Source organism: Poecilia mexicana, unplaced genomic scaffold (assembly GCF_051168715.1).
Source record: "Poecilia mexicana isolate PSO_F unplaced genomic scaffold, ASM5116871v1 scaffold_19, whole genome shotgun sequence".
Classification (NCBI taxonomy): domain Eukaryota; kingdom Metazoa; phylum Chordata; class Actinopteri; order Cyprinodontiformes; family Poeciliidae; genus Poecilia; species Poecilia mexicana.
The window spans coordinates 15,469,965-15,484,063 of record NW_028263388.1 but is presented as its reverse complement, the minus strand read 5'-3'; the positions used below and the strand labels follow the sequence as shown (position 1 = coordinate 15,484,063).

The following is a 14,099-nucleotide window of genomic DNA, read 5'->3' as shown; positions in this document are numbered from 1 at the left end:
CAACTTTAAAAATATGCAATCCTGCTGAATGATACCCCTGGTACTTCTACCACCGGACACAGCAAGTTATCTGGGGGAAACCGTGTTATGTGATTCGATCAGCTTAATGCACTCTAGTGCAAGAGGACAGTAGCAGTCGAGGGTCACAACTCCCTTTGAGCCGAACCAGAACCAGGATCAGCACGAGGATCCATCAGCACATAGAAAATATGGAAAAGCAGTGGGATAAAACGTTCTACCTTCTTTGAATTGACAAGCAGAAAAATGGCGCCACAAGATGGTGCTAAAGTTGTAACAAAATACACACCAAATGCCAGGATGTAATGCAGTTTGAGCAGAAGCCCACAATAAGAAACAATTTTAATCCAGTTATTGAAAGAAACAAATACTAATATTGCAGTTGTTTTGTGTCAAATTAACAATTTCATGGCAAATATTTAAGCTACATCAGAAATTTTCTCAGAATTGTATTTTATGTCTGTTATACTCAAGTTATCCACAAGTTTGGTTGCTAGTTTAGTTTATGTCTGTTGCCAGGTGTAGCTGTTGTCACCTGTCTGTGCAGAATAGGTGGATACATTTCACATAAAGATATTTAATGTGTTCACACACTGTCATATTTACAAATTTTGCATCGTTTTATCTTGCTTTTGCCTGCCTGTTACTGTCAACTTTTTTTTTTACATCCCTTCATGTCTTTTCTCTTTTAAAAGTATCTCATAATTTTGTCTCTTTGTGCATGGTTTTTCCTGTTTGTGCATTTTTTAATAATTTTATGGAGATCTCTTGTTTGTCTGGTTTTGTATTTTTCCATGTTTATTTTGCGTCAGTTGTAATGCTTGTTTCTTCTGCTGTTTTGCTCTTCTAGTTATTTTCTCTATAGTTGTGGTGCTTGCAGAGGAGCCTAAATGTTTCCATGAGAACAGAACAAGGACAGATGAACTCGTGACTCCTTGCTGATTTCTAGATGTTGCAAACAGGGACAGGCTGCCGCACCCACCCAACATAATCAGTTCATCCATTCAACATTTTAAAAAACCGTAGTAGTTTTCATGATTCATAATTTACTTTGGCATTATGATTCATTTGTGGTTAAACAAAGTTAATCCGACAGAGAAAGAACACATTGAAAACCAATATTCATCACCGGTAGTTTGACGGTTATCCAGACAAACACGTCTGGGTGACTACAGTCTAACTTTGTCACTGGATATTTTGGGTGGGACTCAGACTATTTTGTTCAGTTGCTCCCATCCTTTGGGCCAAATCTTTTTACCTTTACTTCCTTAAAATGGTAGAATTGTTGTTTCTAATGTTTTCCTTTCACAGTTTTTTTTACAACAAATACTCTCCCCACTTTTAAACTTTTACTCCATTTACATTCAACATAATAAAACAGCATTTTGTCCACTTTATTGACCTAATTTTTATTGCTTTATCTGTAATGTTTTGTTGCAAGATGTCCTTCAAGACCCCAATGATTAAAATACATTCTTGTCCTCAATTCTCACAGAAGTAACACTGGGAGTGACATTCCTGGTGCTTCAGTGCAGGACTACAGAAACACACCTTGCAGCAGATGAGGTGTGTCTAAGTGGGTGTGGCTTCAAGCTCGTCTCTAAACCAAGCTTGAATCTCTTTTCAGAGGACTTTCTGCCATCCCACGAGTGCCATATTACCTGAAGTAAGTGCTTTTATTTTGAAATATTTACTCTTTTTTCTTTTATCGTATTCATCAAACACTAAATATGCTCTTGTGGTAATATCTGGTGGAGCTTTTTGTGGCTCTCTTTGGATAACTTTCTGTAATGTATGGTGTCCTGGCTGCTCTCTGCTTCAGCTTCTCATCTGAATTGTTTCCTTGTAGTCGTTCCTGAGCAGCCACCACCATGCCTGAGACTGCAGAGTCCCACTCCATGACCCTCACCACCAACCGTAACTGCACCATGGAGATCACCAACGTCAGTACTATTTACTGCCTCATCAATCCAAAGTAAGAGCCTCTGAAAGACGGCCAGTAGTTTCCTCCAAGATCTGCATCTGAAATACAATCAAACTTTTGTTCATGGCTCAGTTAATCTGGAGGTCTCATTTCTTGGGTTTTTCAGCTGTTTTTTTTTTTGTTGTTGTTGTTTTTTGCAAGTTATTTTGCATATCTTTTTTGTTTCAACTGTCTGTTGACTTGCAAATCTGGGGTGTTTTCTCAGTTTTTCATATATTTCTGCATGTTAATTATTATTTGTATATATATTTTTTATATTATGAGAATTTAGGATTTACCTTTCATTTTTCATTTCCATCCTTTGCTGGATTTTATCTCCAGTTTTTGCCTTCTTTGTTATAATCTCACCAAGTTTAACTCCAATTTCTCTTTGAGGTGTCAGGGGCCACATTTCCAACTTAAACTGCTCCAATAGTTTTTCTATTACTCTTGATGAAACGGCTCATGAGTTCCTTTCTATTCCTTGCAGGGTTCACATGGAGAGTGGCTTCCCATTCAGCCCCCCGCAGCCCACCGTGCGTACCACCAAGACAGAGGTGTGCTCCTTCACCAAGGACGACAACACAGCGTCCGGAGCTGTGGGCGTCCTGACCTACGAGCTGTTTAACATGCGTGACCACCGCTGCAGCGAGCTGATGGCCATCATGTTCTCTGTGCCATTCGACTACAACATCTACAAGAACTGGCTTGGCGTGGGCATCTTTGAGCACACGCGCGCCTGCGATGGCAAGCTGTTCGACACGATGTACAAGGGCAAGGATTACACCAACTTTTTGCGCCAAGAGGCCAAAGGTTCCGGAGTGGTGTTCCAGGGCAGGGATCTGGACGTGAGGGCCTGCATGTCTGATGTTGGAAAGGCGATCATCAAAGTAGAGCTGTACGACAAGATGGGCAGATGAACTGTTTGCAATGCTGTCAAAATGAACAGCTCACATCATCTGAAAGCATTATAGTTGACATTCCTGATTGTTGATTCCTGAGTGCTTTGAAAAAATAAAAGTAAAAATTAATCTAATCCACTTCTTGTCTACTTTGCTTTGTTGACAGTTCTTTCTTCTTTGACAAAAATTTTGATAAACAAATGCAAACGAATACATTAAAATCAGAAGCAGTGTGCAACACAGTCGTTTGACAGGATGACTGCAGCGCATTATGAGATGATCACCATGAAAAAAAAAACAAAGTAAGACACAAAAGAAAAGGGTGTGGTATTCTCGTCTGAGAGGGAGTCACTGTGAGGCAAACTCAACGGTCTCGTATCTTGGCAAGAAAATACAGTTATAACGAGAAAAACCACATTCAGCTGCACCTATTTTCTATGTGCATCATTAGAAATGCCTGATTGATGAAGTTTGAGACAGGGCGGAACGCAGTTGGGAATCTGCTGTGGGTGGAGACACTGTGGGTTGTCTCACATTCCCCAGTAAGATTTACCTGAGCACTAGAGTCTGGGATTCAAATACGGCACCGCACAAGTCCGCAACACACTAGTGGCACAGACAGGTAAGTCCTTTTTGCTTCTTGAACTTACTGAGAAGTTGTTTTTCTGGTCAGTGCATTGATTATTAGTAGCTGCATGTCTGTTTGATCTGTAGTTAAACACTTGAAAACAAAACAATGAGTGAATCAGCAGAGGCTGTGGCTGCCGCCCTCAAAAGCAGAAGAAATGTCACCATTGAGATCACCAACCTTAGCAACCAGTACTGCCTTATTAACCCCAAGTAAGTGCAAAATAGGTACAGTTGGCTTCCTACCCATAAAGTAAAAATAAAAAAAAATTAAAATTTGATTTTTTTTTTTTATGACTTTTGTTTCTGCAAAGGGTTTTCTTAGACAGTGGCAACGTCCACAACCCTCCCCAGCCCACTGTCCGCTCACAGAAGACAGAAGTCTGCAACTTCTCCAAAGACAGCGGAAAAGCGACGGGTGCTGTAGGAGTGCTGACCTATGAGCTGTTTGGCCGATCAACCAACAGTGCCAAAGAGATTATAGCAATAATGTTCTCTGTGCCATACGACTACAACATGTACAAAAACTGGATGGCTGTGGGAATTTACAATGTGGGCAAAGAAACCAATGAGAGCCTCTACAAGGAGATGTACTACAACAAGGACCAGCAAGGCTTTGTCCGGCAGGAGTCCAATGGCTGTGGGATCACCTTTGAGGGCAGCAACGTGGACATCAAGGCCACCATGTCCCCCATGGGCAGGGCCATAATGAAGGTGGAGATCTGGGACAAGCTTTTCACCCAAATGGCACAGCGTCCTAACTGAATGTATTTTTAAAAAAGTTCATGTTAGACATGGTCAGCTCTGTGTAAACCTGTGCTAATATTATGCCTGTTCATGCAATAAAAGCATATTTACTCAAAGCATCAGTTGTATTTATTGCTGCCAACGGAAAAAATAAACGAAACAAAACAAACAAAAAATCAAGTTTAACAGGTTTATTTCTGTCAACATAGTTCTCTCCAGCATATTTAAAAAATATAAAAACAATCAAATAAACAAATACTTTCAGTGTGGAAGTACATTTCCTCCAGTTAGACCCCTTTTAATAAGACAGTCTGAACAGTCAACTTAAAGGCAAATAATAATGTATCACCAATCTGAATGTTATGCCGTGTAGCTGCATCCAGACATGCCAACAAATGGTTGCATGATCATAAATTTTAAAAATGTGCAAATTTTGGGGGCTAAAACAAACAAAAACTACTTTGGTTTTGGAGTATGCGGTTTAAAAAATGGATGACTGTTCAAGGTCAGAATTTGTCATTTTAACACCAAATGTATTTAAAAACAAAGAAAAAAACTATCATCCATTACCTCTTCAAAAGTTTGCTACCTGCCTTGTCTATGACTAAATTACCCCTTTGTATTTCAAGAACAATAAAAAAAGTTAATTTCTCCAAACAGGATACTTCTGCTTTATAATTTCCTGTAAATAACACCTCAGTACTACCATACTGAACTTTAAGTGCTGCATGTTTATTTTGAGTGCAGCATCTGCGCCTCTCTTCCAATAATAATAAAAAAAAAACTCTTAATGTAGAAAAAAGGCTCACAGACATTTGTGGACATTTTTTTTCTGTAAACAGAAAGTTTATTCACTCAATTATTCATTTTATCAGTAAGTTATAGTGCAATACAAAATTATATTTAAAAAAAAAATCTATGAGCGAGAATGCCATCACACATACAGCTCCACGACTCCATCTAGTGGTCAGAAGTGGTAAGCTTGCAGACGCCGTTTGTAAGGCAGCAATTTTCCATAAGAAAACAAAATGCAGCTAATTAAACATCTGACAAGGAGCTGGCATGGTTGGAACAGGTACTGAAGGACTTCGTGGTGTCATTACAGGTGGAACCACAGGCAACAGATGGAGTTTCTGACACTCAGTTAACAGTGAGTTTACGTTACAAGGCAGAAAATGGCTCATAGCTTTCAGTTAAATAAAATTCCAGTCAGAACAATAATTTTTACTAGCATGTAATCTGATTAACCACACTGCTCATTAAAAACACGGATGACTGTATTGAATCTGTCCTTCAGGTACATCTCAAGCGAGTCTAGAGTCATCTGTTTCACATCATATCCCCTGTACTCTTTCTTAGCCGTCTTGTCTATTGGAACAATCTCCTCTGTGCTGTTGGGGTCATTGCGTCCAATAGCAGCGAAGGTGGGAAAGGCATCTTTCAGTCTGTCAGGAATACTCTGGTTGTAATTTGGGCAGCAGTATGCAGACCAGAGGTATTCCGGCACTGCCACCCGATTCTTCATCCAGTGCTCTTCTTTCTGGTAGGGCATGATGCCTGTCACTATGTAGGCTTCTCCAAGGCAGTAGGCTGCCAAGGTCTTGTTGACGGTAAGCTCTAGGACTTCCCAGGGTCCATCATTAGACCATTTCTTCTGCGGAACCACATTGGTGAGGGTGAATGTGGCAGACCGGCTCTGGTAGGTCTGGTGATGAAGACTAGGGTTTAGGTGGCCACGGGAGTAGGTGGAGTTGATATAGTCCAGGTCCACTGCCTGGCTCTCCACAATGTTCATGTCCACTGGTCCAGGCAAGAAGGGGACCATGTTGCCATCTGCTGAAGGGTAGGCTAACTGTTCATGAACCAAAAGGGGAAAAAATGTTTCAGAAAAATTACACGAATAAGACCTATTTGAATGTGTAATTCAAATGTAAGTGAAGCTGGATTTTCTTTATCTCCTTTACTCTCTGATGATCCATTTCTAGGGTCTGATGGACATGCTTCAACTCTTGCTTCCGTCTTTGTTTTGTATCATATTACTACGTCAAACTTTCTGCAGCTGGACAGACTAAGTCTGGACTGACTTATTCTTTGGTCTAGATTCAGCTTCTGAGAATGGTTTATATAAAACAACAGTTTAAAAAAAAAGAAAAAATGAAAAACTTGACTGTTCTTTTACCATTCACTGACCCACTTTCCCTTTTTTAAAATCAGATTTTTCATCTGGACGTACACAGTCAAAAATGTATTGAATTTGTCTTTTTGTAATTTGATTATTATCCAAATGATTTATCGATTCCAGAATTTTAACAATTTTGTTTTTTTAAAAAAAGGAAATGGCACCACACCAGTGTTTTTGCTGATAAGGTTTTTTTTAATAAAGTATCAGTAACTCACTTGTCTGGTTTCTGTTTTATATTATTTTTTATTATTTGGAACAATAACTTTTATGTTTGGTAATAATCTCTGAGATTACTAAACCTCAAAATAATGTGTTATTTCACAAAATAAAGGCGTTATAGCTATAATTTTAATTAAAAAAAACTGAAAAGAATAACTGAAAAAGAAAGCATTAATTTATTAAAACGTTAGAATCTTCAAAGGAAAGACTAATAGCCATTGTAGACAAAAGAACTAAACATTCAGTGCAACAGTTCAACAGAAAAAAAAAATAGTACAGGCTTATTTGCATAAACTTGCTGACTGTGAAAACACAGATATCACTTCTCCTTTTAGAAATGTATGTTCTATTTTTCTTTACATTCTGAAAAACACTGAAAATTATTAGCTAAGTGAACTAAAATTGGACCTTTAGAAACTAAAGAGATTTTTTTTTTTAGGTTTTTCAGATACGAGTTTTAAACTAGTAAACCAGGAGGCACCCGTTTCTCCTGTAAATAAAATCTTTGATACTTAAGGACACCACCACTTGTACAGCATTCAACTTATCCTGTCAAAATCAGAGAACTGAAAATGTGAATTCGAACTTACTTACCTGTGGCTCATACTTCCAGGAAGCTTTGGGCCTTTTCCCAGTTGGTACAGAGTATAAATAAGCTGAAAACCACGCTGAACGGCGAGGTCGACTGTATAACGTGGCAAACTGGTACAAGTTGTTGTAACGTTGGCAGATCGGGGTCCCAGCCAGGCCTTTGGGGGGCCAGGATTTGTAGAAAAATTGCAAGCAGGGGGTGAAGTCCCCAACATCTGCTACAGAGGCAGAGATGGAGGCCAGAAGAAGCAGAGATGTGCACAAACCCGTCATTTTTATCTGCTTTCACACAGAGTTAGGAATCAACTAAGAGCATGTTCCTGTTTTACCAACACATGACCTCTGAATGAAAGCAGAAGCAAGTTTCAAGATGACTTTCTCCAAATGCCTTTTTATTTGAACAGATGAGGAATTCATTTATGTAAATGTCACTTTCCACAATCATAAAATTTTATTAGTTAGGACGTTTGTACAAATCAAAAAAAAAGACATATGGAGACTCCAAGAAGGTGCCTTAAAGGGGCAGTATTTTGTAAAAAAAAAACCAACTTTTTTGGAGCTTTAAATAACGTCATAATGTTATTCTCTCATCAAAAATATACCTGCGGTGTTGCCTTGATTCTTCCTTAAATGCTTAAGAAATCCTTCAATCTGGACCGAGGGCTACTTTGAGGTGCAGCTCAGATTCACAGAGCATGTCTCCTCGCGACTCCACACAACTCCTCCACTCAGCCTGTTCAGACAAGTCAGCAGCAATTAGCGAACACCTGACGCAACTGCACACCCGCTAAGCTCATTATATGAGCTACTTCTCAGCACCACGCTGGTAAAAACGTTGTTAAAAAGTCAATAGAGGAGCAATGTTATGATGACTTCCTGAAGGCACAGTTTCAGGGGGAGCAGGAGTTTTTAAAGAGACAGAGGCCCAATTTTAAGACATTAGATTTGATCCGGAGATGTGGATTTAAACATACCTTGAAAGCTATGACCACCCGTCGTCATGGAAATCCACCCCTATCTAACTCTTTTGCTATCCTGGTGTACCTTGTGACCGTCTGTGACTTGGACGATCTATTCCTTTAAGACTGTTATACCGTACAGGTGCTGAGTGTAGGGAGCTCTCTGCCTTTACTCACCATTTTAATTACTTTGCAACTCAAAGAGTCAAATTTGTTCATCTAAGACACCACGAAGCATTTTTCCATCTATTCAGGTGAAAACACTCATCCCTAACTGGTTCACAGCGCCCTCTGGTGTCCTGAAATTAACCTAACACCGGTTTTTCTCCACATTCAATTTTTCTAATATTATGCAGGTTTTGAAATATTCTGTAATTAGTTGGCTAAAAAGTGTATTTATTGGTTTTACTGTGACAAAATTAATTTGGTGACTATTATTTCCTGTATTTTCTAAATAAATAGTAGTTTCCTAAAATGGAAAAAAAGACATTTCTTTCTCATATGGTATGGAACTATGTTAGCATCTGTTAATAATTAGAGTTCCATAGCGTTAGCAACTTCCAAGAAATATTCTGCGACCATTTTGTTACTAACTGAAGAATAATTCCCTTTGTTGAGAAAGTGAATGTTTCAATAAGAAAAACCATAGCATTTTTATGGAATCTGCATTTTTTTGTGAGCCTTTGATACTTGGAGGGCGGGTGCTCTTGGCAGAATGTTTCCTTTTCCTCGAATTCAAACTCACACAGATGAACTTGAAGTCCAGTCCTCACGGACCCCTCCCACATTTCTTATGTAACACAGTAATCAGGACTTAAATTCTGCACAACACAGGCACTGAGACCTTTTTGTCCTGAGAGAACAAAACGTACATTTCCTCTGCTGTGTTAGAGCTGCGAGGTAGGTTACAACACTTTCTTTGCAACATGTTAACATAACGACAACAGATGAGATTCAGAGTAGAGTTTGCTCTTTCCAACTTCCTAAAGATCAGACCTGCAGACAGAAAAAATATGTTCTTGGGGAATAATTGTTTTAAATGTAATAGTTTCATATCAAGTTTCTTGAGGACACATTTTGAGATTAGAGACTAAACTAACACCAGGCATTAGCGAGAACATGTGCTCCACTGGACTTTGATTTATTGAGCAACTACTGTGTGTTTCCCATCCTGATTTTGAAACTCACACTGAAACAAAATCAGAACTGCAACTTTCTTGGTACAATTATGTCTGGAGGGTTTGAGAAACTGCAGCTGAGCTTTGTACGGAGGAGTCACGGTTAAGGAAAATCATGCATTCCTATGCTACTAAAATGTTTCTCATGCACAGAGAAAAAAAGACATTCTAATAATTTCCAGATGTCCGTTCTACAGTGTAATTGTTCAATTTAACACCAAAAGCTTTAATGTATTTCAGTGGGTTTACGGTCTAAAAAGTTGGTTTCCATTTGTATTCAGCCCCCAAGTTGATAGTTTTTTGTCTGATGGTCTTTGGGGGAATATTTCTATCACCTTTACACACCTGGCCAATCAGTGACCGACAGGCTTTTGATGCCACCTTTTCAACCCAACTCTGCATGAATGCAACCCCAGCGAAGTAGGTTCTAAAAAAAAGGGGGGCTGGTAACATGTAGACAATATTAATGGAAAACCCTTTTAACCCATGGAGAGCCGAGTCGAGCTGCACTGACTAGGCGCTATTGGAAAAGGGCCACATGATTCTGCTTGTTCACCAATGTTCTCTACACATCTGATACACTCACAGAACGGCTGAATTATTACTGATATTAAATTACACACAGATGTAATTGCATGCAATTGTATTTAGAGGTATTAGAGTAAATAGGACAAGAGACACATACTTGCCACATTTTCTTTGTTTTGGGAAAAAAATGAAAAATGATTCATTCTTTTTGTTCAACTTCAGTTATGGAATACTTTGTGTTGATCTATCACATTTTATACAAATATATATAAATTTGTGATTATAGAATAATTGATAAACACAAAGACACCTTTGCTGTAACAGTTTGAGGCTGGTTTGTCAAACACACGTAAATGTCTTTCTCTTTTTACTTTAACACTTTCACGTAGCATAAACAGAAGGAATGTCTTCTTCTGTCTTCTTTGCTAAAGGATTAATGTTTAAAACTGTACCTTCACTGTGGTATGCTTTCTCTAAATTACTATATATTACTATCTTCTTCAGGGCTTTTCAATGGGGAGTCTTCAAGGAGCGTCACTCTTTCTGGTGCTGTGTGTGCCCCTCCTCACTGGTACCGGTGTCCAGGCAGGGAAGATTATGGTGTTCCCAGTGGATGGCAGCCACTGGGTGAACATGAACCTGCTGATCCAAAACCTTCATGCTAAGGGCCATGAGGTCACTGTTGTTCGAACAGCCACTAGTTGGTATGTCAAAGAATCTGCGCCACATTATCGCACCATTACTGTCACACTGCCACAAGCCATAGTCATTGAAAAGGAGGACTTCTTTGTGAACTTTCTCATGAAAATGCTGGAAATAAAGAAGGAAGGATCACTTACCGGTTTTGTTAAGTTTTACTGGGAGATGCTGAATGCATTGTCGGACATTCACAAACAGGCCAGCTTATTGGGAGTGGAAATGTTTGAGAACAAGACTCTTATGCAGAGTATTCGGGATACTCAGTTTGATGTGGTCCTGGTTGATCCAGGTTTACCTGTCGGAGTTCTGGTGGCTCATGAACTAAAGCTGCCAACAGTTTATAATGTGAGATGGATCACCAGTGGAGAAGGCCATTTTGTTGTGGCTCCTTCTCCCACTTCATATGTTCCAACTTCTGCACACCCTGTGACCGACAAGATGACATTTATCGAAAGAGTCAAAAATACATTGTTCTATTTCCTAAACACGTGCATTGACAAGTTTGTTGTGTGCCCTCACTATGATAGACTGGTGTACAAGTACTTTGGTCCAGACGTGAAGTTCTATCACCTTCTTCAAGGTGCAGACATCTGGCTCATGAGGGTAGACTTTGTCTTTGAATTCCCCAGGCCTACCATGCCAAACATTGCCTACATTGGTGGATTTCAGTGCAAGCCCTCCAAGCCTTTATCCAAAGAGCTGGAAGAGTTTGTTCAGAGTTCAGGAGAGCATGGTGTCCTCCTGATGTCTCTGGGTACACTGGTTAAAGGTCTGCCAACAGATATCACCTCAGAAATAGCTGCTGCTTTTGCCCAGCTTCCTCAGAAAGTCATATGGAGGCATGCTGGTGAGCCACCCAGCAACTTGGGCAACAATACCCTTTTGGTTAAGTGGATGCCACAGAACGACCTGTTGGGTCATCCAAAGACTAAAGCCTTTGTGGCCCACGGCGGCACTAATGGTGTCTACGAGTCCATCTACCATGGAGTGCCCGTCATCGGCATCCCCCTTCTGTTTGACCAGTTTGAAAACATCCTGAGACTGGAAGCACGAGGAGCAGCGAGGGTGGTGGACGCAACACAGCTCACGCGACAGAACTTCCTGGAAGCAGTACAAGATGTCATTAACAATCCCTCCTACAGAAAGAACATGAAGCGCCTGTCCACTCTCCATCGGGATAAGCCGATGCATCCTTTGGATACTGCAGTGTACTGGATAGAGTTTGTCATGAGGCACAAAGGAGCTGCACATTTACGAACAGAGTCCTATAAGATGCATTGGTATTCTTATTATTCTGTGGATGTTTTTGTCTTCTTGTTGGCAATTTTGCTGATGCTGACAGCTGCCGTGGTAGGTTTCATACGATTCCTCTGCTTTCAGCTGAGCAGGAAGAGAAAATCTAAGCAAGAGTAAGTCGGAGCTCAAACAGAAGGCTGTTTATTTAACTTGACTTGGATCAGTGATGTAACTGACGTAAGAATACACTTTTGCATTTCCAGGTTTTACATATAAAAATGATCTAGTCTTAGGCAAATTCTAAAATCATTGAATCGATTCTCAAATATGCAAAAGCTCACAATAGATCCAAGAATGTCAGTATTTATTATTTTTTATTGTTGGGGCAGAAGCAGTAGCAAATGCACTTCTTTAGTCAGTTATCATCTTATTGACAGCCTATAAATGTGGCATTTTGCTGCTCTAGAGCATCCGGGGCTGAGGGCTAACATAGGCAAGGTAGAAAAGCATCAAACAACAATGACCTTGGAGAAGCAATTGTTTATGCCCAATAATGAAGGATAGTAGGGCAATTTCTAGACTACTAGGCATAATAATTATGCAAAAGTTGGCAGAAGTCACACAAAGCTCCAGTGGGGTTTGATCTGGCAGCAAAGAGTGGGATATCTCCTATGCCCCACACAAATAAAAACAGGCCAGATGGTGTTTAAATATTTTTCAAGTATGTGAACAGGGTTCCCCTTAATTTATTTATTCATTTTACTTTTTTTTCACTTCCTGTCAACCCTCTCCAATTTTGTCTACTCTTAGTGCCTGTTCCCCACTCCTCTGTTGCTGTGCCGATGTAACTGGTGTTTGTACAGACTATGGTGTTATGAAAAATGTCATCAACTGCTCATCAGGAAAAAAAAGTACTGTCAGTTGTCAGCGAATTTGTCTAACGTTCAGACTGTGAAATGTTCAGGAAATTTGGAAAGCACTCAAAACCTCTTGCAGGCTTCGCTTAGCATATTAAATGCCAGATTTCATGAGAGGACAATAAGAAAAAACATTGAAGCAATACGGCTTGTTTGAATTGGTTGAAAGAGAAAGCCTTTTCTCTTAGAAGCGAACATCGTCATACAAGTTGCACCCATTTGAACTACAACACTTCTGGACCAGAGTTTGACAAACACTGGCAGCGTTTAATCTGTTGTGTTCTTTTCTTTTTTTTTGTACACTGAACTTGAACGAACTTGAATGACCAGGTCAGTTATCTCCTGAATTGTAAACACCTAGAACTGACAGCATGTCATTGCATGATCAATGACACTCTAGTTCTCTATTAGTACTGTGTTGGCTTGATTATTAATGTTTTCATTTGTGCAACTGTTCAAAAGTACGCTTAGCTTAAAATCCTGTGTCCAAAGGATTTGTTCTGAACGGCTTCAGAAGTACCCCAAAACACACCAGTAAACCTATGTGAACTTTACTGTAAAGCTAAAGTTTAGATCCATAACAATCCACTAACAAATGCTACTTAATTCTGTGTTAGAAACATTGGCTTTACAATCAATGACAGTATTATTGTTCAGTCACAGCTGCCTTGAAGCTTTAAGTGATTTACTTTAACAATCAAACTGTGAGCAAGCTGGCAATACTTAATGCATTCATTTAATTAAAAAAAAACTGTGCAATTCTTTATAGTGTAATTGTGTAACTGTTTTACTCACCATCGACAATATGTACCTGACATGTAAGCAATGACATAAAACAGAAACAAATCAGATTTGCTGTCTATGTCTTTATTTATATATCTATGTAATTTCTAATGTGTTTAGTCTTATTGTAACTTTAACTAGGTATCATAAAGTAAAATCATGTTGATGTTAGAATAAACTGTAACATATATAGTTTTAATAAGAGCACCTGTTTCTCTGCCTTTAATTTTGAAGTAAGCTGTATGAATTTTATCCAGAAGGTGGCAGTGTCCCATTTCACATCAGGTGTCATCAAAACTGAGTCCTTTGGATGCTCCATCACCTGACTGACTGAATTACCTCCTCAGCATATTTTTTTGAAAACCCACCAAAACACATTTTCAAGACAGACAGTAGATAGACCAAATTAGGTTGTTTTGGGAGTGCTGAAAGAGGGGCTAGGTGCTGTTCAAGCAACAATTGCTGTTGTTTCATATCGTCTATATAAAAAAGAAAAAACAACAACAAAAAACCAATTGAAAATAGGTTCTTATGTTGGTCAGCTACGCAG

General features: G+C 39.3%; 4 protein-coding genes across 7 annotated transcripts; 3 read left to right on the top strand and 1 right to left on the bottom strand.

Moving 5' to 3' along the window:
* Nucleotides 1-1,525: 1,525 nt before the first annotated feature.
* LOC106917283 (DELTA-stichotoxin-Hcr4a-like) lies at nt 1,526-3,017 on the top strand. Its single transcript, XM_014986114.2, has 3 exons — nt 1,526-1,684; nt 1,868-1,993; nt 2,472-3,017. The coding sequence occupies exons 2-3, from the start codon at nt 1,890-1,892 to the stop codon at nt 2,899-2,901; spliced, it is 534 nt and encodes a 177-aa protein (XP_014841600.2). The 5' UTR covers nt 1,526-1,684; nt 1,868-1,889; the 3' UTR covers nt 2,902-3,017.
* A 330-nt stretch (nt 3,018-3,347) lies between these two features.
* LOC106917282 (DELTA-stichotoxin-Hcr4a-like) lies at nt 3,348-4,373 on the top strand. Of its 2 annotated transcripts, none has more exons than XM_014986112.2 (3): nt 3,348-3,505; nt 3,598-3,723; nt 3,825-4,373. In XM_014986112.2, the coding sequence occupies exons 2-3, from the start codon at nt 3,620-3,622 to the stop codon at nt 4,273-4,275; spliced, it is 555 nt and encodes a 184-aa protein (XP_014841598.2). In that variant the 5' UTR covers nt 3,348-3,505; nt 3,598-3,619; the 3' UTR covers nt 4,276-4,373. The 2 variants fall into 2 exon arrangements, with proteins under 2 accessions (XP_014841598.2, XP_014841599.2); XM_014986113.2 differs by having other exon boundaries at nt 3,436-3,505; nt 3,575-3,723.
* A 698-nt stretch (nt 4,374-5,071) lies between these two features.
* LOC106917280 (endonuclease domain-containing 1 protein-like) lies at nt 5,072-8,489 on the bottom strand. 3 transcript variants are annotated; one of them, XM_088000979.1, is made up of 4 exons: nt 8,224-8,489; nt 7,852-7,982; nt 7,253-7,591; nt 5,072-6,109 (listed from the first exon to the last, which is right to left on the bottom strand). In XM_088000979.1, exons 3-4 carry the CDS (start codon nt 7,520-7,522, stop codon nt 5,501-5,503), a joined length of 879 nt encoding a protein of 292 aa, XP_087857105.1. In that variant the 5' UTR covers nt 7,523-7,591; nt 7,852-7,982; nt 8,224-8,489; the 3' UTR covers nt 5,072-5,500. The 3 variants fall into 3 exon arrangements, with proteins under 3 accessions (XP_087857105.1, XP_014841593.2, XP_014841592.2); XM_014986107.2 differs by lacking the exon at nt 7,852-7,982; XM_014986106.2 differs by lacking the exon at nt 8,224-8,489 and having other exon boundaries at nt 7,852-8,123.
* Nucleotides 8,490-9,009: 520 nt separating this feature from the next.
* On the top strand, nt 9,010-13,617 carry LOC106917279 (UDP-glucuronosyltransferase 2A3). Its single transcript, XM_088000978.1, has 2 exons — nt 9,010-9,108; nt 10,419-13,617. Exon 2 carries the CDS (start codon nt 10,428-10,430, stop codon nt 12,024-12,026), a length of 1,599 nt encoding a protein of 532 aa, XP_087857104.1. The 5' UTR covers nt 9,010-9,108; nt 10,419-10,427; the 3' UTR covers nt 12,027-13,617.
* Nucleotides 13,618-14,099: the final 482 nt, after the last annotated feature.